This window comes from Apteryx rowi, unplaced genomic scaffold (genome assembly GCF_003343035.1).
Source record: "Apteryx rowi isolate R43461 unplaced genomic scaffold, aptRow1 scaffold_169, whole genome shotgun sequence".
Taxonomy (NCBI): Eukaryota; Metazoa; Chordata; class Aves; order Apterygiformes; family Apterygidae; genus Apteryx; species Apteryx rowi.
The window spans coordinates 173,108-193,944 of record NW_020447963.1 but is presented as its reverse complement, the minus strand read 5'-3'; the positions used below and the strand labels follow the sequence as shown (position 1 = coordinate 193,944).

Genomic DNA, 20,837 nt, shown 5'->3' with positions numbered 1-20,837 from the left:
CCCGGCGGAGCCGTGCGGAGGCCGCGGAGCCGGCGGCGTTGCCGGGCCCGGGCAGCCCCCGGACCGGACCGGGTCGGGTCGGGGCTGCCGCCGGCGGCTCAGCACCCGCGTGTCCGTGGGGGAGAAGGCGGCTGGGAAACAGCGTGGGGGCCGCTTTGCGGGTGAGCGCCGAGATTTCGCATGTCAGCTCGGAAGAACCTAACAAAAACCTAAACGTAGGCTGTTTTAAAAAAAATGCCTCCCTGTGAACGGTGCGGCTCTCTGCCGACTTGTTCTGGACGTATGTTTTTGATAACAATCTTTTCTGTAGACTAGATACAAGTGTGTTGGCCCTTTCTTAAAATCAGACTGGGAAAATAATCTTATAACGAAGAGGGGGAAAGTGTAAAGAACTTACTTAAAAATCTGACTTTATGAGTAAAGCCAATGCATCATAATTTTGGAAGGAGCCTACAGAAGTCCTACAAAGTCTTCATGTAGCTACCGCAAACAAAGTCTTCACAACAGTGTGGAATGGGTCAATTATAAAGAACTTGAGACATAAAATAAATCGCCCCTTACACAAGAGGCAAGTTTACAGCAGCAGACAACTCGTGACTGTTCATAGACGACACCACAGTAAATAGGCTATTTTTAGTGTAAAAGGGGGAGGGATACAGGTTTGTGAGTTTGCTTATTGTATTTTAAGGAGCCAGTCCTTTAATACACAACGAAGAAGAAAGTTAGGCCTGCTGCAGATATATTTCATGAGCAAGTTGCAATAGCCCTTTATGGTGCTTCCCTTTGGGGAGGGGGTGTGGGGGGGATCGTTTCCAGTAGTTAATAGGTTTATAGTCTGTATCTTCCTTCATGGAGCCTGTCTTCTATCCAGGGATGCCTGGATTTGTGGGGGCTGGTAAGTCACATACTTTAGCAAAGCTTTCAAACTCATCGACAACTTGCTTTAGACATAGACAGTTGTTTACATGTCTCAGGCAATTGAGATAATCTTTCAAACAAGCTTCTGAATCTGGTCATAGTATTCTTACTTTGTTAGGGTTACTTTTAAGTATGGTAAACTGTTATCATAGGAGGTGGTATATTTGTGAGGGTAAAACTGGTCGGGTTTTTTTACACTGTATCTCTCCTGCAGCCAGACTGTTGATCTTCTCATGCAAGAGTCAGGATGTCGTTTAGAACATCCTTCTGCTACCAAATTCCGCAATCATGTCATGGAAGGAGAATGGGATAAGGTAACGTAGGGCTTATAGAACTGTATTAGCTGCTGTTTAAATTTATAGTATCTGTGAGAGAATTCACAATCCACTCTCCTTATATACTCTTTTTTTTTTCTCCCCCTTATGCCAATTTCTGCAGGCTGAGAACGACCTGAATGAACTTAAGGCCTTAGTGCATTCTCCGCATGCAATTGTGGTAAGAGGCACACTTCGACTATTTCAGAGCTCTGTAGTTGGACTAATTGTAGTAATGTAATCTTGCGCTTTGGAGTTAGTCATCCATAGTTCTTGGTTTCTTTTTTGTTTGTTCCAAGCAATTCATGTGCTGTTTCAAAAGCCATACTAATTTTACTTTTTTATTCTTTTTTTAGAAAGTGAGGTAGGAAGCCCAGAGGTATTAAGACTAATATTGGGTGCACTAAATGAAAAAAATTTCTTGAAACATTCTTAACTGACAAAATGTAAATCCTGTAACAGTCCTAAAATAGGTCAGTTTCCGTAGAAACTGCCTATTTTGAATGCTAATTTCAAATTTAAAATACTTCTACAAGATTTCTGTGTTTATTGGGGTTAGGCTCTCTTGAGGGAACAAAAGTTTGGAAATAAAATGCACTAATACTAATGGGTAGTTGGCAGTGCAATAGTATGTTATAAGAATATAGTGGCTGCTATAGAATATGAACAATACTGTTGCTTTTCCAGATGGCTTCTAGAGAGCAAATGTATTGGTATTGCTGTTTGGGTTTTTATTTAGGTATTTTTCTCTCTGGCTGTCTTTTTTCAAATAGGAATCTAGAAACAAACGTTTGTAGATCCTGTGACTTGACAATTATAATGTGTTTTGTTATGAGTTCAGTTATTTCGGAAAAGCGTGCTGACATACAACACACAGTGTCTCTTGGTTTGCTTTTTCAATCTCAAGATCAAAATAATTACTTATCTCTCTTCTTCAAACGGCTTGTTTTATTGTATTTAAATGTTTATTCTAATGAAATGAAGTTAGAACAACTATGGCCACTTAAGAAGAGAAAAGTAGCAATGCTTTTTGAAGTGTCTGTGACTGTAAACAATGAAGAATCAGCTGATGGCTGCTTAGCTCTACTTCTAGCTGATTCATTTGTTGTCAAGACAATTTCCTGTCTGGTGGGGGAGGGAGAGAAAGAGAGAGAACAGGAAGTGAAGTAGGAAAAACAGATGTTTAACAAAACATCAGAGAGTACTTGAGAGAAGTTTACATTCTGTTCTGTTAAGAAGTGTTAAGCTTTGACCGGATTAATTAAGACTAGTATTTCAGTTTCTCCTGTCTCAAAGATTTGATAAGTGTAAGATCTGCTGTCCAAATAGATTGGAATATTGCATGGAACTTTCAATACTTTATGAAGCTCGAAAATACAAAAGCATTGTGTGTGAGTAAGGACATAGTCATTTGAGGCAAACTTTCTCATGTTTCCAGCTTTTGAAGTTACTCAGTTTCTTCATAGTATTCAAATCTTTTTTTTTTTTCTTGCCCTAGAGTTGGGAGGGTTTATCTAACTACATATCAATGCTGTACTTTTCAGAAGAACTTCATTTGGAAAAAAGGGGACATCTTCCTTTTGTAAATCTGGAGGGCTCTGCAAGCATGTTCCTTTCCTTAAACATTGGTGTTTAACTGCTTGACAAAAACTTGGTGCAATACAAATGCTTTTTTCAGACTGAGCTTCACCTGAACTAAGTATTTACTGATTCTTTTTCAAAGTTGTCCTCCTGTATTAAAACTTCATCTCAGTTAGACCAGATAATTTTATTTAATGTCTTAAATGTATTTGTTAGTAAGGAAATACTGATTTTTTTTCAAAGTTAGGTGGAGCTTGCTCGCTCTCATGTGCACATGCTCTCTTCTTCCTACCCCAGCTTCTTTGAACATAGTTGAGATTATAGATGGGTATTTAGTATAATCAGCAACTGGAAAACTAATAAAAGACCATTCCAGGTAAGGAGGAATGCTTTATGCTCTGTAGATAATCCAGAGTACAGCACGGTCAGACCTCATGAAAAGGTGACAAATGTCTTGATTAGAGAAAGTCTAAACAAGATGATGTTGCAGGTAATGCTTTAAAAACAGAAAAGGAAATTTTGGATTTCTTGACTCCTAACCTGCTACTCATACTGTATGACTAGATGTCTGAAAAATGTGTGCATACAAGAAGAATGGGTACCTAAAAGTTTAGATGACACAGAGTATTTAACAAAGTAGGGTGTGTGTGGCTTTTTTTTAATATGTATATAGCTATAATGACCTGGTCAAAATAATCAGGATATACAGCTGCTTTTGAAACTTCTAGTCAATTAAGGGGATTTGTATCTATTTTGAAAGTTCTGCCTCTGTTTTAATTTCCTTGTTTCTGCAAAGTGCTGCAAGTTCTACAGAGGAACACAGTAAAGGTGAAATGGCTGATCTCAATCTGTAAACTTCTGATGAATTTTGCAAAGCTGCATGTGGATGTGTTGTGGAGGGGAGAAGACAGTCTGCTTTTTCTGTTTGTGTCTGCACAACTGGGTCCTATTTATTAGCAATATAGTGTGTGATAAGTCATGTTTACTTATCTAGTTTATAAGGTACAGCTGTCGAGACAAGCTGTTAGAAAAGTTTAGAGTTGGGTCAAGCATGATAACTATAATTTTTCCTTGGGTAACACTTACAAAATGCCAGCTCTGAGCCAGYCCAAATTCTGCTTTGTTTAGGGCTGCCCAAGCATATTATGGCATCTATCTTGGGTAACTAGTTGAAGCTGGGAAGTAATCTGAGTGTTATACCTCTGTAGTCAGCTAGAATATACTTTCTAATTGTCCTTTCTTTTTTATTTTCATTTACTTAAATGGCTTTCCCCAAATACTGGAACTGTACAGCCCACAGCAGGCAACACAATGTGAAAAAGACCTAAGTCTTGTGTGAGTGAAGTGCTCCACCTGCCTGTATGGTGTACCTTTTCGCTACCAGCGTTAAAGGCAGCGTCCATATTGGAATGGATCGCTTTTTAAGTGACATAATTAGGTGTGACTGAAGCCTTGCTGATTTCTGTAGGCAGAAAATATTCTGGCCTTTACATATTAAATACAAGTTCTGGATTTTCTTAGAAGCTCTTTTATCGGTGTTGTTGTTTTACAATATTACCAAATAAAATAATGGAAACTGGGGTCTTAGTGCTGGAGGCCTATGAATGGGTAGATACCTTGTTGAGTATCTGTGTTGAAACATCAGCTGATAAATTCATCATGGTTTTTTTGGTTACCTTTCTCATTTCAAAGAGGAGTTGCTTCAGCAGTGTTTGCTTATTTATTTTGAATTCTTGACTCTTAGTACAATAATAAAACTGTTGTGGAATTTATTTTTGACCTGCATATCTTAACAACAACAACAAGAAGCCTAATCCTAAAATTAGGCCTTGTGTGCCTTAGTCTTTATACTCCTGAAGACTCGCTGCTGTAACCAGTGATCAGAATGGCCCATTTTCTTGGCTGTGGTAGGGTACACGTCCTATTATTTTCACAGTTGTAAGTATTGTTGAGGCTTTCAGCTTCAACTGCTTAGTGCTGGTGAATCATGGTGTGAGCAAAATTTTCTAGATCTTGCGATTCTACAAGGGACTAGGGACTTTTCTACCAACAATTAGGATGATAAAGGAGCAAAGTACTAAACCCCTAATTTAGTAATCTAAGGCTGTAGTTTGGAGAAAGCATAATACTAGCAATACATACATTTTAAAAGGAAAAAAAAATTCTGTAATTATATTAAGTCTGTTTTAGTTTTGCCCCAGGGTCATCACAGAGGCCCAGCTTTGAACTTGATTAAAGGTTTCTGGAAACAAGTAACATACTTTATCCTCATCTTCTCTATAGCATTGAAAGACAGGATTAGGTAGTAGTAACTGAACGAAAACAGTCAGACTGCCGTGATGAAGCTGCTGCGTGGGACTCTTCCATGGGTTCTGTAGGTTGAAGAATCTTTGCTGTGAGCTAAGTGACTGTGGTATCTTGGTTTAAGATTGTTCAGCATCTGTATTTGTGGTTACACTGCATCTGCCTAGTCTTATACTCTTCTTGTTCTGTTCTACTTAGATGGTGGGTTTTATGCTTTTAGTCTGTAATTGTCAATATTGTAAACAGTTTTTTTTCTTCCATGAAGAAGTTGTTTGGTTAGGAGAGATGTACTTCTTTAAACGGTCTTGTCTACCCTGAGAAGGTGGTATTGGAATTAATTAGCAGTACTGTCAGTATGGGCTATAAAAGTAGTTGAGAGAAAATGAAGACAAAATTCAGTTTGTCAGGGAAATCTTTGTTGGATAAGAAGCAATGGTTGCACAAAAATGTTTTCTGGGTGGTGGGAGGGAGTGAATGTCCTGACATCAAAAATGACTTGACACGCAAAGTCAATGGAGTCTGACTTCTGCCTTAAGGAGTCTGTATTTGTGCTGTTAACTGAGTGTGCTGGCTGTAGGACAAGTTTTTGGAACATTTATCAAAATAGCTCAGAGGATGTTTCCCTATGAACATTTTACTTAGTGTAGTCCCTGCATTTTTGTTACAAATGAGTTAGAATAAAAGATTAGTAGTTTGAAATTATAATTCTCCAAGTGTTTCATGCTATGTTGTTCTGGAGGCTTTTGTCTTCCTACTATGCCAAAGTCATGCATGGTGTTGATGATATTCTTGGTAAATACACTTTCTCACTCAAAACTGAAATTATACCTCTTTGGATGACTTGGCAAGAGCATACTGCGTGGTAGGGTGTGTGTTTTTATGCTTCCATGGGATTGTTGGGTTTGGCAGTACAAAAGCTCTACTGTGGGGGTTTAGTTTTCTTTTTGCTTTCTTTCCCCTAAAGAAATTAATTCAACATGCCATATTCTAAAAGTAGGGACAGAGAAAGAATAGTTAAATACAGAGGTTATCGCATCTGAGGGAAAGCCAACATGAATTTAATAAATATTACATGCTGTGACTGGGGGGGGAAGAGTTGGAGGAAGCATAGTTCTTGTTGAGGACTAGAAATATTGGATTATTTTTGGATGTTGGTGATCATCAATATCAGGTGACCAAAATGAGTGAAAAATGGTATGTGACTACAAACTGAGTACCTCCATGCATCCTTCTGAGCATGGGCACAGTTAGAGGAAGCACTTATCCCTCCTGCTGCTTGTATATAAGCAAACCAAGTGTGGGGTCTGCTGGCTTAGTGCATGGAAGCAACTGCTGAGGCTTTAGATAATTGGGTAAAAGTAATTAAACATTAGCCTTTGGGATTTTTTCTTTTCACTCTCTTTATGTTGGAACACCAAAACATGATGTCTCACCTTGAAAAATTGTACAGTGGTGGTCTGTTTTCATATTTCCAATATGAAACTTCATTTCTAATAGTTYCAAATACAAATAAAATAAGCTGGATAGGGAATGTAGTACAAGTTTGCCTAGCGTGTACAGGACAACAGAAATGTTTGAATATAAATCACCTTCACTATGTAATCTTTCATGCTTCAGAAAGCTGTGTGGTAAGTTAATAACTATGTATATGGAAACTGTATTAAATATGGCTTCTTTTGAAGAACTGAACATCTCCAGAAGTTAAAAATGCTTTATTTTCTAACTGTGGGATTTTACATATAGTAAACCTTGAAAAACTTCTGTATAAGCTTTAATAGGGCAGGACTGTATTAAACTTCTCAATTATGCCTTTACTTAAGAGGGCTAGCAGTGTGCTCAAAACTAACGAGTAAACATTGACCAAATATGAGCATGAAAATAGTGAGGTGCTTGAGATCTGGTGAAGCAAGGGAAACTGGTGATTGAACTGGTGTTGTATGCTTTAGAAAAGCAAATCTGATTTGCTACACTTAATTTTCGTTTTGTTTCTTACTGATATGTTCAAGAATGTGCATTTTTCTTCTTAACCTGGTGAGTCTTGTGGGCCAGGCATATCTTCTCCTTCTGAAAACCACTAGCAGTAATGAAGATGTGCAAACACAGAATAGCTGGTTTCATCTAGAAACAACCAAAGTGTCTTTGTAATAAATTGCTACAATCAGAAATTCCTGGGAGTCCAGGATTTTAAATGTAGTAAATGAATGCCTTTTTATCCACAGACATTAGTTGGTAGAATAGTGGGCTTCATTTAACCCCAAAACTTACAAGACAAAAGGAAAAGCATGAAGTAAGAGTGAATGTTTCTGAGGAATGAAGAAAAGTGAAGCAAGCCTTAAATATAGGAAGTTATATTATTTCTGTACTCCTGAAAAATGGTAAAACACCTGAGGAAAACAACTTAACTCGGAACTACAAAACAAGACCTCAGGCAGCGTCAATTTGTTATTGCCATATGTTATGCAGCTATGCAAACAACTGATGTCAGCTCCTATATAAGCAGTATGAGAACTTGTTGAGTTGGCCCGTTGTGTTCTGTGCTGTCATGCAGTGCTAAATATGCGATTAGTTGCTTTTGTTTTTTTTGTTTAATGAGCATGAGACTGGGAGTCTAATCTAACTCAAGTTTGAAGAATGGTGGCTGCAAAGGGTGTAGGTGTGAAATTGAGAGAAGTTGAAGGAGGGGCATCTGAGGAATGAGGTAGGAAGATATTTGGAGCCCCATAAGGCAGGAAAAAATTCTTGGATAACTTAATTGCTGCAATGTTGTTGAAAACCCAGCGAAAAGAAATTAATGAAACATAACATATAGCTGTATTTCTGAAGGGCATAGTAGAATGGTTTCTACTGTTCTGTTTAGGCTCAAACGTTTTCTGAAACTTCAGTCAACCTTTTTCCCCTGACTGCTGCTTTCTGTCATGTCAGAGGATGAAGTTTTTGCTGCTGCAGCAGAAGTACCTGGAATACCTGGAGGATGGCAAGGTCCTGGAGGCGCTTCAAGTTCTACGCTGTGAACTGACACCACTGAAATATAATACAGAACGCATTCATGTCCTCAGTGGGTAAGTGTTTGGGCTTTGAGAGCTATTTCTGTGGAATTTTCTAAGGAATTCTATAGCTTGGGAGAAATATGACCTGGCTGGTATTTTCTAGTATTTAAAATACTGAAACATAGCCTTTGGGAGTAAGTGTAAATAAAATGGTGTCATCACGAAGACAAGGCATTTTCTCCCATCTCTGGGCCTGGCTGTAATCTTGTTGAAATTAACGGAAGAACTCCAGTGAAGAGGCAGGCTTTCTCTACCTGCCCTTTTTTTTTTTTTTAATGGCTTTTTTTTCCAGCAACTTTACTGACATTTTAAAAACTCAAACTTTCTTAAAGCTATTATCCTGTTGATTAATGTGCTGTAGTGAAATATGCTATCTAAAATAGTGAGTAAAGAAAAACATTCAGCAGACAATGTTCTGTTTTAGATGAATGAAAATAACTTGTTTATGATTTACTTTTGTAGTACTGGAACCCAAATTAATACATACACATGTATGGTCATCTGTTTTTGAAAAGTATTAGCATGTCCTCTTATAACTGAATAAGTATACTTAAGTAGGTAAATATAATTTGTTCTGTTCTTTGGTTTCATCTTCCCTAAAATCTGTGTGTGGTGTGTGTGTGTGKGGGGGGTTGTTGGCAATTTGTAGACATCTGTTCCAAAAAAGATGCATGGCTGTGTGGAATAGTTCCCTGCTTTTGTTCCTATTAGTCTCTSTAAGTCGGTTAATTTCAAAATATTTTGAACTGGAAACAAGAGTGTTATGATATATATCATGCTTAAAATTGGAAAGAATCATTTTAGAAAGACTTGGACTGTTAGTGTGTGTGCTCTCTCCCTTTTTTCTTTCTCTTTTTCTTTTAACAGGTATCTGATGTGTAGCCATGCAGAAGACTTGCGTGCAAAAGCAGAGTGGGAAGGGAAAGGAACAGCTTCCAGATCTAAGCTTTTGGACAAACTCCAGAGTAAGAAGTTCTAGTGTTTAGAACTTATTCCCATCTTTGTAAATCCAGTACGTCATACATAATTGCATATCCCAGGGAACTGACTTTAATTGCATTTGCCTGTTGGTGTTTCTGTAGTTCTTGGTTAGTGAGGATGGGTGTAGGTGCCTTTAGCACTTTGGTCTTCTGCATCTTAATGTTGTCTCTGGTCTGTTTGTAACAGCAGCTCTTGCTTCTTAGCTCTGTTGTATACAGAAGTAGTATAACCTGGTGATTAAACGTGTAGGGTTTTTTTCTTCCTTTTTATGGCAGCTATGCTGCATATGTCAAAACTAAGTGTCCTATAACCACCCCGATACTAGTACTAGTTGATACAGGTCTAAGACTGTACTACGGTTTATGGTTTCTCCTCTTGGTTCCTTGTGGCTGGTGTAATATCATGGATTTTACAGCTCTTATGCAGAGTATTCTGTATTTTGGTAGTATTGCTGTTAATTGAGAATCCCTCAAATGAACATGACTGATATTGTTGTGTTTCATAGTTTTATAGACTTTTCTTAAATGTGGTTTTGATTGAGTTCRTATAAATGATGCTTGTTGTCCTGGCCAACAAGCTATAACTACAAACATTCTGTGTACAGCTCTGCTTTCCAAAAGTTCATTCTTCTGGTTTCAGATGTGTAACTATAAACTTCACAAGCTATGTGCACTCTTTTTCCTGTAACATTTAAGTTTTAATTACTGAAGTCTCTTCCAAAAACGCTCGGATTAAAGTATGCTCTTACTTGTAACTTGGTTTTGATTTTTCTTTTTCTTTTTTTTTTTTTAATAACTTTTCTAAAGCATACCTACCCCCATCAGTGATGCTTCCTCCAAGGCGTTTACAGAATCTGCTACGTCAGGCTGTAGAGCTACAACGGGATCGGTGCCTATACCATAACACCAAACTAGATAATAATCTAGATTCTGTCTCGCTGCTTATAGACCATGTTTGTAGTAGGTAAGAAACCCTTACTATTTTTAAGATGGACAGCATATCTCTTTGTCTTTTTAAAATCTAATTGCACCTAGTGTTTAAAGGGACACGAATACTGTTCTGGTTGGGTTTAGTGGGGGCTGACTGGGAAAAGCCAGTGCTTATTAAACAACTGGGGGAGGGAAAAGGAGTAGAGAATATGTGTGTAGAAGACTTTGATAAGTGGTTGTGGGATAACAGGGTCAGACTGAGGCTTTAAAATTTTAATCAGGTGCATATGAATAGAATATATTGCCATGCTAAGCCTTAAACACTTGTTGCTTATAACTTTGGGCAGCTAGTCTGTTTGTTTATCACTACCTGATTGCTGTGTTATAACTGGAGAATCACTAGTATGTTACTTATCCAGACTGTCTTCAAGCTCAGTAGGTTGTAGAAAGCCTACTAAAGCCTACTTCATGATGTCATCTTTCTTCTTCAGTACTTAATAGCAATGCGTTTTTAGATGCAAACTAAAAAGGAAATGTGCTGCATGTTTCTGCTCTGTTCTATCTAGTATATATAATATGACTGATATAAAGCATTATTTTCTCAAATTTGTAAGGTAGAGGCACTGAACATTTTTACGTATGTGTTAGTTCTTAAGACTATTCGAATTTTTTTTAACAAGAAACCAGTGCTGCTTCTGAACCTTAAAAACACCATACTTGGTAGAGATCAGGCAGGAAGATTGTTACAAATGGCTGACTTGAGTGGTTTTCTTCAGCCAGTGGAAACTCAGTTGAGGACCTAAAACCTCAGTGTAGCTTTTGTGGAAAACTGCTGTGCATGATGTAATCAGAGAATGAAGGCTATAAGCTGTAGGACAGTAAGACACCTAGAAAATAGGGGCAGATATGATACTCTTACGTGCTTTTTAGTGTAGCAAGTTAACACTTACTTGGTCTTGCAGGGGAGCCTTTTTCGTGTGAAGGTTAGCTAATCTGAGGAAATTAACTACTCCAACTCCTGTCTGATAAACTTGCTTTTAGAGACTTTCTGAACTCCAGCTGCTTTCACTTCTATTCTCAGGTTACTTGGAATCTGATTTTAAAGACAGACTTCCACAGTACTTCACTGTAGCCRTCTTTAAGTTTTTAAAATTAGTGTCTTTGGCACTTTACGTACTTGAGTAACTTCTTAGGCTATTGTCTAGCTTGCAGTTTTGTTACATCTGATTCACGTTATTGCAGCAGTTTCTTGTGTGTGTGTGGCCATATGAATGACTTTCCAATTTTAAGAGCTATTGGAGATGACAAGATATAGGAATTGTGGCTTCCCTACTTCAGAAATGAGTCTTAAAATTAGTCTAATTGCAAGTAGTGATTTAATTTTAGTCTTTCTGCAAGTACATAAATAACATTTGATGTTCTGTAGCTGGTTTGTGATTAATCAAACCCCAAAGAGCATTCAAACCAACTGTGAAAAACATGTTTTACTGAAGACAAACCAGATGGTCAGAACTGGATATAAAAGATACTGTATGCAACAAATCTGGACTTGAATTTCACCCATCTGAATCTACTTGCTGACATAAAAGTTTGGCCAAGATGTTTTTCAGCTAATATGGTGCTCCCTAGGCTAGTGCATTTGGTATGTATATGTACATACTCATGGCTATAATCCCCCCCCCCCCAAAAAAAAAAAAACAACAAAAAAAGCCAAAACCAAAAAACTTCAAAACAATGGCTTCCATTCTGTCCTCAACTCAACCTATTGTCCCTACCTATTGCAGGGGGCTGAGATCAGTATGTGGTGCGCTGTACATGCTGCAATGCTTGGGCATAATGAGGTGAGTTAAAGACAGTGGAAGCCAAATTTTGATTAAACTGACAGAAGTAACAGTAGTCTAATAGTTTTGACAATTTAAGTTCTGTAATGCTTAAACGATAGAACGCTGACAACTTTCACGTTTTTGAGTTGGGACTAATCTGTATTGAACTTCTGGCAATACTTTTGCTCAAGCATGCTTGAATTGCACTAATGGGTAAAACATTGAACTAAAACCTAATCGCTTGGTAAGGGTGGGAGGTAGGAGGGAGCAACTGCTGACAGTGAAGGTGAGGCTTTTTCCACCTTATTTTGTCTGAGATTGTGATAACAGAGAATAGATGAGGGCGATTACTTAATTTTTTATTTTGTTTGCCTTGAGAGCTTTAAGGCTAGTCTTTTTTTGCAGACTTCCACCCTTTCTTTCACATAAATGTGCTTTAGTCTGTGTTTAGAAACAGACATTGAAGCCCAAGAAAGAGGTGAATGCTGCTGCTGTCTAGGTACTGGACTAATATAGTATTTTTGAAAAAGAACTGTTATAAAAGTTGAGGGTTAAATCTTTCATTGTATGTACCAGGATTAGTGAAGTAGCTGTTTAAGATTAAATTTAGAATTTTGAACTTCTGTAAATACATTAACAGATGACTTTTAGAAACTTTATATCAGCATGTGAACAGCATGATTTAAGTTCATTGTGCTGAATGAAACAATCTGTAATGCAACACTTAAAATGTAAAACCTCTTTGAGCCACAGTAATACCTAATTATCTAAAATGGAAACTGTTAAACTACTATATTCAGCTTCTTGCTTTGAGACTGCTGCTAATTTATTCTGTGGAAGGTTTACTTAATATAAGCTTCACTCTCTGTAAGGTCAGACTTACTGGATTATATGCTTCATGAGTTAAGTGAACAGAACTTTTTGAGAGAGCTCTGATCTAACTGGATTGGGATGTGCCTGAAGCAACTATATCAGCTATGCCCGTTRCCTTTTTAGGGATGTGAAGACCACCTTACTGTGAAAACTGTACTGCGGCATTATACTGCTGCTTTTCTAGGTCCTTAAAACTTGGGTGCTTTTTTTTTAAGCTTTAAAATGCAAGAGTTGCTGCATTTTTTTTTTTTCTTCAATAAAATATGCTGAAAAGGCTTCCCTTGGCACTGTATGGCCCCTGTACTCTGTATRACTTAGGGATAAAGACTCTTTCACCTTATAGAAGCAATTGCAGCTATGAAGAAAAACATTAACTTACTGGAATATGGCTAAATAATAATGAAATGTTCTTCCTATGGGAGCACAGATTTGTTTGAAGGTTTGCCTACCTCASTCTAGGCCCCAAGAAAATATGGTCTCTATCATGGGTGCAGCTTAGCTTGGGCTCAGTGTCATCGCAGTGGCAACTAGACAGCTCTCGGTCAGCTTCAAGTGGGAGCAGAACAGGCTTGTGTCTCTGTATAAGAGAAAGCGGACATACCCAAGGAAGCCGAGTGCAGATGTGGGTATGTGTGCTTTGCTTATCCTCCTCTGTCGTAAGGCAGGGTGTGAGGTATGGGGTGGTTGTGTAGTGTTGTCTCAATGCTCTTTAAGCGTGGAACTAGTAAGTGTCTTCTAGTACAAGACAATGTAATGAGAGGACATAGTCAATGTATTAAGCAGAACTTTTTCTGGTAGGAAGCGGTTTTCTTGGTTCTGTAAACCTGGTACAGCCGAACTTTGTTTTAAAATGAAGTTAAATGAAGGGGTGTGTGTGTTTTTTTGCTGTTTGGGTTTTTTTGTTTGTTTTTTGCCAATTTACCTCCAGTGTTAAGTACAACTGAACACCGATGTAGTGTTTCACTGTTACAGTAGTACCTTAGTACCTCTGTGTCCCATTGCAGGCTTGTTCTGCCCTGCTGTGCTGGGCACCATAGAAACTTGGCATAAGACCAACCCCCTCCAGGATCCCTACTGTTTAGGAAAAAATGTGAACAGTTAGGCAGTGCCTTTTAGTGTGTCTGAACAATAAACCTGTAGTAACTGCAGTACTGCTTATAAAAGCAGTCGTCTGTTCTAAAAGCCTGCGCTTGTTTTAGATTAGCTTTCAAATTCTTGTGCAACGGGCAACCTGTAAATAAAATAAAACTTCTCTCCAGTTTTTACCTGAACTTATTGTTTTGACTGTTAGCTTTTTCTTGCTGTGTAGATGAAAGATTAAATATTAGCTACAGGGAAATGTTTGACTCTTCTCTTTCAATAGTTTAATGTATCATATAATATTTAGTTTGATAAGCATTTAATGTTTTACAAAATACTGTGGATTTTGTGAGGGGGAAAACAGTTCTGGTTGAAAGCTCATAATGGTGTCTAGTTATGCTTAGGTGCTGTATGTGGTGCTCTGCAAAGAGGCACAAAATGAAGGCAAAAATCCCTAACTTATTACAAGATCACAATCAAGAAAAAGAAATAAGAGTATTCAACTCTTATGTAAGAATCATTTCTACAGATCTGGCAAAACATAGCTAAGTTAGATGCTTGCAGTAGTTTTACATGTAATGCTCTGAATATTTCCTGCAGGACTCAATGAGGTTGGGGCTGCAGTACTTTCTGTACATCACAGAAGTAGATAGGAATAAGCTGTTACTGTCCTAAGAAGGTCAGTTTTATTCCAGCCTACATGAAAGCATAATGAATTATGTGAGAATTATATCAGAGTAGCTCTAAGCTCTTACAATTGGCAGCCTGACCTTTTTACCGCATAAGAAACTTCATCCTGTACTTATTTGAAGCAGCTGTTAATTCAGCATTTTTCTAAACTGGTTTCACATCTAAATACTTTTTTTTTAATCTAGTTATTTATCTAGCAGTAAAAATTAGGTCTTGCTGCTTTCTTAAGCTGTTTAATACATCCTTTTCTTTTCCTCAGGAAACAGTTCCCGTGCTACACACAGCAGATCCTTACAGAGCACTGTAATGAGGTGTGGTTCTGTAAATTCTCCAATGATGGCACTAAACTAGCAACAGGATCGAAGGACACAACTGTTATTATATGGCAGGTTGATCCAGTAAGTGTGCAACATATGTTAAAATGTGCATGACTTGTCTTTCCCTCCCTACTCTCTCTCATTAGGATGGCCTGTTTTTTATTTTGTAGGACAGTCTAATACTTACTGTAGCCCAGTGGTTAGGGTATTTCTCTAGGTTGTGAAAGATGGAAGATCAGTCTGGTGCAAGTTAGCCTAAGGAAGACAATTGAAAACCAGATGCCTGAAYGTAAGAGGAGTTCTAGTGCCTGAACTGTTGGCTGCTTTGAGGCAGGAGTTTCCTGTGCCTCCAGCCAGCACGGCTGGGTAGAGCCTGCTGGAGCCCTCCAGGGGAGCTTCATGGCTTGAAGGCCTTGAGGAGGAAGCACTGCGTGAGAGTGGAGGGAGGAGTGTGGCAGTGAGCAGAAATRGCCCTTTATTCCTTAATGCTTTCTTCTGAATCACTATTTAATAAGAATGCTTCTGATGTATATACATGACTAACCTTTTTCACGTTTTTTTTTTTCCTATCCTGTTACTACTAATATACTTGGGTTTAAATGCTTTAGTCCTTTTCACCAGTTGTCGCATTAGGAGTAATAAAATGGTGTGTGCTAAACTAAAACTGCATCAGTCTACCACTTCATGCTAGTTGCCATTGTATGATTTGCCTTGGCTTGAGGTGAAGATTTAAGCACCTGTCAGAATCTACTGACGCATCAAAGTATATCCAGTCGTTTTCTTACAGACTGCATTTCTAATTTTTGATACTAACATTGGCACTGTTCCTCTTATATGAAATATAAATCTTGTTGTAGCTGTAGGATATCTTTCCTACCTGTATATATTACTATGTAAATAAAAAGTTTAAGCAGTGAATCTAAGACTGTTTTAATTGACTCTGCTAGAAATGGGGTGAAAGTATGTCCATGTTCCATAACAACTGAAAACGGCTAATAAACCTGAGCATGTGCACACAATTTCTGAAGTTGTCAATGCTTATAAAACATTATCAGAAATAAAACTCTTAGTTCTTAACTACACATCTACAAGCTAGTGTGATACATGGGAGATGAAAGGTGTTTGCAGTCTCATAATGATCTTTTTTTTTTTAAGAATTTGAGAGCTGAAGCTGATCCTTTTCTCCTGCTACAGGTTAGGAAGCTATATAATTTGAGTCCCTTTGCTATTAAGAAAGATGGAAGAACTTAAAACCCACTTCCATGTGCATAGTTGTTATATAGCTCTTGAAAACAAGCAGCAAGTGCTATGGATTCCTCAGGCATGGTGCTGTTGTGGTTTATTTGCTGCTGGAGCTAGTGTGTTCTGGGCCRAGAGATGAACAGCAGCATTATCTGACTCTTGTAGTTTATTTAGGAAATGATCTGCCTTTTTTTAATAAACTGAGAACTTATAAATGAATTAGGATCAAATATTTTTGCTGTGCTTCCTGAGCTGGCTTGTCACTTGATAGCAGAGGCACACCTTTCTTTATATTTGTTTTTTAATAGCCGGCATCTCAATTAGATGTTAGATAACAATTCACTATAAGACTTTCTAGTTAATCAATCTGAAACATTCACAAAATATCTATTTTTGTTTATCTAATGCTTTTGGCCATGGACTGCTAAAGGAACAAAATCTCTAATAAGTAGTTGGTAGGAAAGCCATGGAGAGTGTTTTATTTTCTGTTTTTGAATATCTTCAGATAAAACTTAACCCTTTCAAGGAGGTAGCCTTATAAATGACATTAGGCCACATAAGTTGTTTATTTTCACACTTGCCAGAACATATTTTTCTTACTTCCTGTAGCAGTTGTTGACAATATCTTTTGAACCATAAATTTTACCAAATTTTCAAGGCTTTAGATTTTTAGGATTATTCTAATTTGTATATATAAGCTATAGGGAAACATCCTTCAAACTCTGCCTGGGCTGGTAATGGGCAGGATGGTTCTAGATGAATGGTGTTTTCTTTCCACACTCCATAATACTTCATGTATGAGAATTCATTTCTTCCTTTCTTTCTCTCATCCCTCCCTGTGTGTAACGACATTATTTTCATGTGTTATTTTCTTCCTGATTCTTTATTTTATACTGTGTCTTTTCTTAACACCCAACTAGATGTCTGCTGGGTTGTCTCTAACCTATGCTTCTGTTTTCATTTTCTTTTGCTCATTTCATGGTTCTCGTGCAGATTCAGCAGCATTAAATAATATCTTGACTGAACTAGGTTTGTATGTGGAGTGTGTTATTTGAGCACTAGTAACTCTAGAGCCCAAAGGGTAGGTACAGTACACTCATCCCCTTGTCTGTCATGCATCCTCTGTGAGAGCACTCTCCTTTAACTTGTTCCTTCCAGGAACCTTTCTTTCTTGCTGCACTTTCTAAGAGCTTTGGACAGTTCTTTTTGGCTTCTTGGCCAAGGAGATAAACTACTGCAGATCTAGGTTGATTCCTGAATAGTTGGTCTAGCTTCTTCTACATGTCAAAAACTGGAAAGCTGTATGTAAGAGAGAGAAGTTCTGAGATTTCTTTTGGTGGAGTCTGGGAAGTAAATTGACTGGGGCTTTTCTTTTTTCTTCTTTTTTTTTCCTTCCCCCGAAATACATTAACTGCTGTTTTTAATGAGGGCAAACATGGCATTGCAGTTATTCTGTATCTGGAGAAAAGTGTGAGAGCAGCTTGAGAGAGGACTTTCATGGCTGTTGCTACCCTTGGAAGAGTAATATCCTATGCATCTTGCTCCTCATGAGTCTCAGATGAGGTGTGGGAGAAGTGACAGGTTCCTTCAATTAATCCTGACCTGAAGAGAAATGCAGCAGTCACAGGCAAGCTCCAGGATGTGAGATGATGTCAGATATGATTTCACTTCTGTGCAGACCTATTCAGCTAGAGACAGGTGGCAGTGTCTAATGCAGACCAGGAAGAATGTGTAGAATGGAAAGAGCAGCCTTGAAGAGGTCCATTCACTTGTCCATTTTCCTCTGTGCRTTGAAGATTGTTTGAAGATTCTTCTGAGGAATCTAATTTCTCTGGCCAGCAGAACCATCAAAGCTGCAGGCTGAGAGTCACCAAGTCCTTCAGCTGATTCCCCTGAAATGGTCCTTTGTGTCACTCTGCTTCTCTGTTGACAACGTTCTTTCTCTTTAGAATCCCAAGCTAGGAGGAGCTCTGCTGGTTAATGCTAAAACAAAACAAAAAAAGGATTACTTGAGAAATCAAGCTAGATCTGCAAATCAATCAGGCTGTTTTGGAAAGCAGGCGATACAACTCCTCTCCCCTGCAAAGAAAAAAAAAAAATCTATTTGCCCTTTTCCAAGAGGTTTCACAAAAATTGTGAAGAGTTTAGCAGGCTCTGTTCTATTTTCTGTATATGCATGCTGTTGTTGAAAGTGTCAGTGCTGATACTGAACTGAAGTGTGTTCTGTACTTGGAAAGCTGGTATATGGTTGTTCTGCGAGGGCTAGCTGGCACTACTTATTTTGATGACAAGCTGCTTGAAAGACAAGTTCCTTAGACAAGGCATCAGTAGAATAGTTGTGGAACAAAGATGGTAACGAGATACTCTGTGTGAACAAAGTATGCTTGCATCTCTTCATCCGCTAAATCTAGCAGAAGAGATGGACAGCTTGCTGTAGGCAGCACTTCTGAAATATTAAGAGCTTGAGCTGTGTTCTTATTTTTCCATAAAACCTCTTGCTTGACCAGCACACATAAGATGCCTTCAGTTTATAAAAACACAGCAGTTGGAGGCTTTTCCTTCTCAGCATTCATGAAGGTTTTAGATACTAGCTCTGCTACTTAACCATAGCAGGTTTCTAGAATGTCTGTGCTGTACTTCTAAGGAAGTAACTTCATTCTGTAAACTATGGATAATTGTACTTTTCTGCTCCAGCAAATGTAGACATTTGTTCTAGCGTGCATGATTCCTATAGTATCAAATGTTATGTGACATACAAACTGTGTGCCCAACAACATTTTGCGAGTTCCAAGTTCAGAATTACGGAAGATTAGAACAGAATACTTAGTATTTTTGCTTTGCATGCTTTGCTTTCTTTTTATGGCTCTACGCGGTAAACTAGCAACTACTTTTTGAGTAAGAACGAACTCATGTGACTTCTTTAAAAAACAAACAAAAAAATCAGGTGCCAAGTTGCACAGTGCATGTTTCCTGTGCYGTACTTGGACATACTGTGCATGTGAAATCTTGTAGGAGTTCATCTGCATTGTCTTAACAGAATCCCTCTCTTGTTTCAGGATACTCATCAGCTAAAACTGCTTAAGACGTTAGAAGGTCATGCGTATGGGGTCTCTTACATTGCTTGGAGTCCAGATGACAACTATCTTGTTGCCTGTGGCCCAGATGATTGTTCTGAACTTTGGCTCTGGAATGTACAAGTAAGTGGTGCCCAAGAGTAAAAATAAAACTTCATGGTCAGCCTGCTGATTTTGTTCAAATACTTAAATATGTAACCATAGAGGAAGTCACTTCAGAAAGCTTGCTGTACAAAGGTGTGAATGTAAAGAAGACTGATCTTTCTTTCTCCCTTTTTTGAAAAATGAAAGCAAACTACAACAGCCTACAAATTCTGTACCCATAACATTAGTGTATCTGGTTACTGATCATTTTTAAGAGGTGAATTAAATCCATGGGGCCTTAGAGAGCTACTGAAGACAATAACGGAGGAAACTAAAGAAAAACAAAGGGTGGAAGTATTATCTAAAGGGGAGCTAAGCTATTTTTCACCTTGTGTAACCCTCCCAATAATATTAGAGAAGGGTCCACAGAGGCTTAAATTCACAATTTCAGAATTTTTTTCCATCAAACACTACAGAATTTGGCCATTTCCTCCATGAATTTGAAAACCCTATTTTGCTGTTGATTATTATGGGCAGCTGAGTTGATATAAAGGCTTCCCCTGCCTCTGTTGCTGGCTCTATAGTCTCTCTTGTGCTGTCTTGGACTCTGAAATAATTTAGTTTCCTAAAACAAAATTGTTTCTCTTTTTCACCCTTTGAATACTTTTCTGCTGTTTTAATTAATTAAATTGGCTCAATGAAGAGCACCAGAGCTGGCACAAGGGAGAGGAAATAAGCACTTACTGTTTTGGCGGTGGTAAGCCGTTTATTGGGTCTCTATGTCTGGTGGAGCAGTAGCATTATAATTTAGGGATGAAAGCTAAATTTTGGCATGGAGAGCTTCAGCTCAGGAAGGAAAATGTTCTAAAGACTCTGGTACTCCCCCTTTTTACTAAAATCTGTTTTTCTCACCTCCGTAGTTCTTTTGGTCTCCTCCTGCCTCCTCATTTTTCGTATTTTTCTCATCTCTTATTGCTCATCTCTTGCATTTTCCTCCAACTTCTTTTAATTCCTCTTTTTTAATCATTTTCTTTGAGTTTTCTGACACACCTGCTATGTACTTCATCTCTCCTGATTTGAGGCACACGCACACAAAAAAAAAAAAATCCCTAAATCAAATCTGAGGTCGCTGGAGGTGACCTTTCTATTGAGCGTTTCAACAGTATTCATAGATTCATGTTTCAATAGTATTCACAGATTCATGTTTCTTTTTAGTTCTAGTTAATGTGAAATGTATGTACCTCCAAACGCTATGCGTGTCAGGAACTCATCCATGCCTTTGGGGAGAAGGTTCTGCTGGATGGTATAAGGCCACGCTGTCTTTGTTTATTTTGCAGACTGGGGAGCTGAGGACAAAGATGAGCCAATCTCATGAAGACAGTTTAACAAGTGTGGCCTGGAATCCTGATGGGAAACGCTTTGTAACAGGGGGTCAGCGTGGACAATTCTATCAGTGTGTAAGTACTCTGCATCTGTCCCATTGAAAACAAAGCTAGAAGTGAAAGTTTTGTCACAGTCAAATCTGAGGCTCATATTTTTCAAGGCTTTCTCTCTCTCTCTTTGTGTCTGTGCATGCACGT

The 20,837-nt window shown here is 38.2% G+C and overlaps 1 protein-coding gene across 5 annotated transcripts in view; it reads left to right on the top strand.

Moving 5' to 3' along the window:
* The first annotated feature begins 1,111 nt into the window (after positions 1-1,111).
* The window catches only part of WDR26 (WD repeat domain 26), a 31,613-nt gene continuing 11,887 nt past the window's right edge, over positions 1,112-20,837 (top strand). For 3 of the 5 annotated variants that reach the window (XR_003252588.1, XM_026060415.1, XM_026060418.1), the window contains exons 1-9: positions 1,112-1,232; positions 1,357-1,413; positions 8,040-8,176; positions 9,032-9,129; positions 9,952-10,108; positions 11,859-11,915; positions 14,800-14,938; positions 19,156-19,296; positions 20,595-20,714. Coding sequence is in view for 4 of the 5 variants with exons in the window: in XM_026060415.1 (XP_025916200.1) it covers positions 1,152-1,232; positions 1,357-1,413; positions 8,040-8,176; positions 9,032-9,129; positions 9,952-10,108; positions 11,859-11,915; positions 14,800-14,938; positions 19,156-19,296; positions 20,595-20,714 (987 nt within the window). In the remaining variant the exon portion in view is untranslated. Of the gene's footprint in view, positions 1,233-1,356; positions 1,414-7,974; positions 8,177-9,031; positions 9,130-9,951; positions 10,109-11,858; positions 11,916-14,799; positions 14,939-19,155; positions 19,297-20,594; positions 20,715-20,837 lie in introns of all 5 variants that reach the window. The other 2 variants (XM_026060417.1, XM_026060416.1) reach the window with 2 other exon arrangements.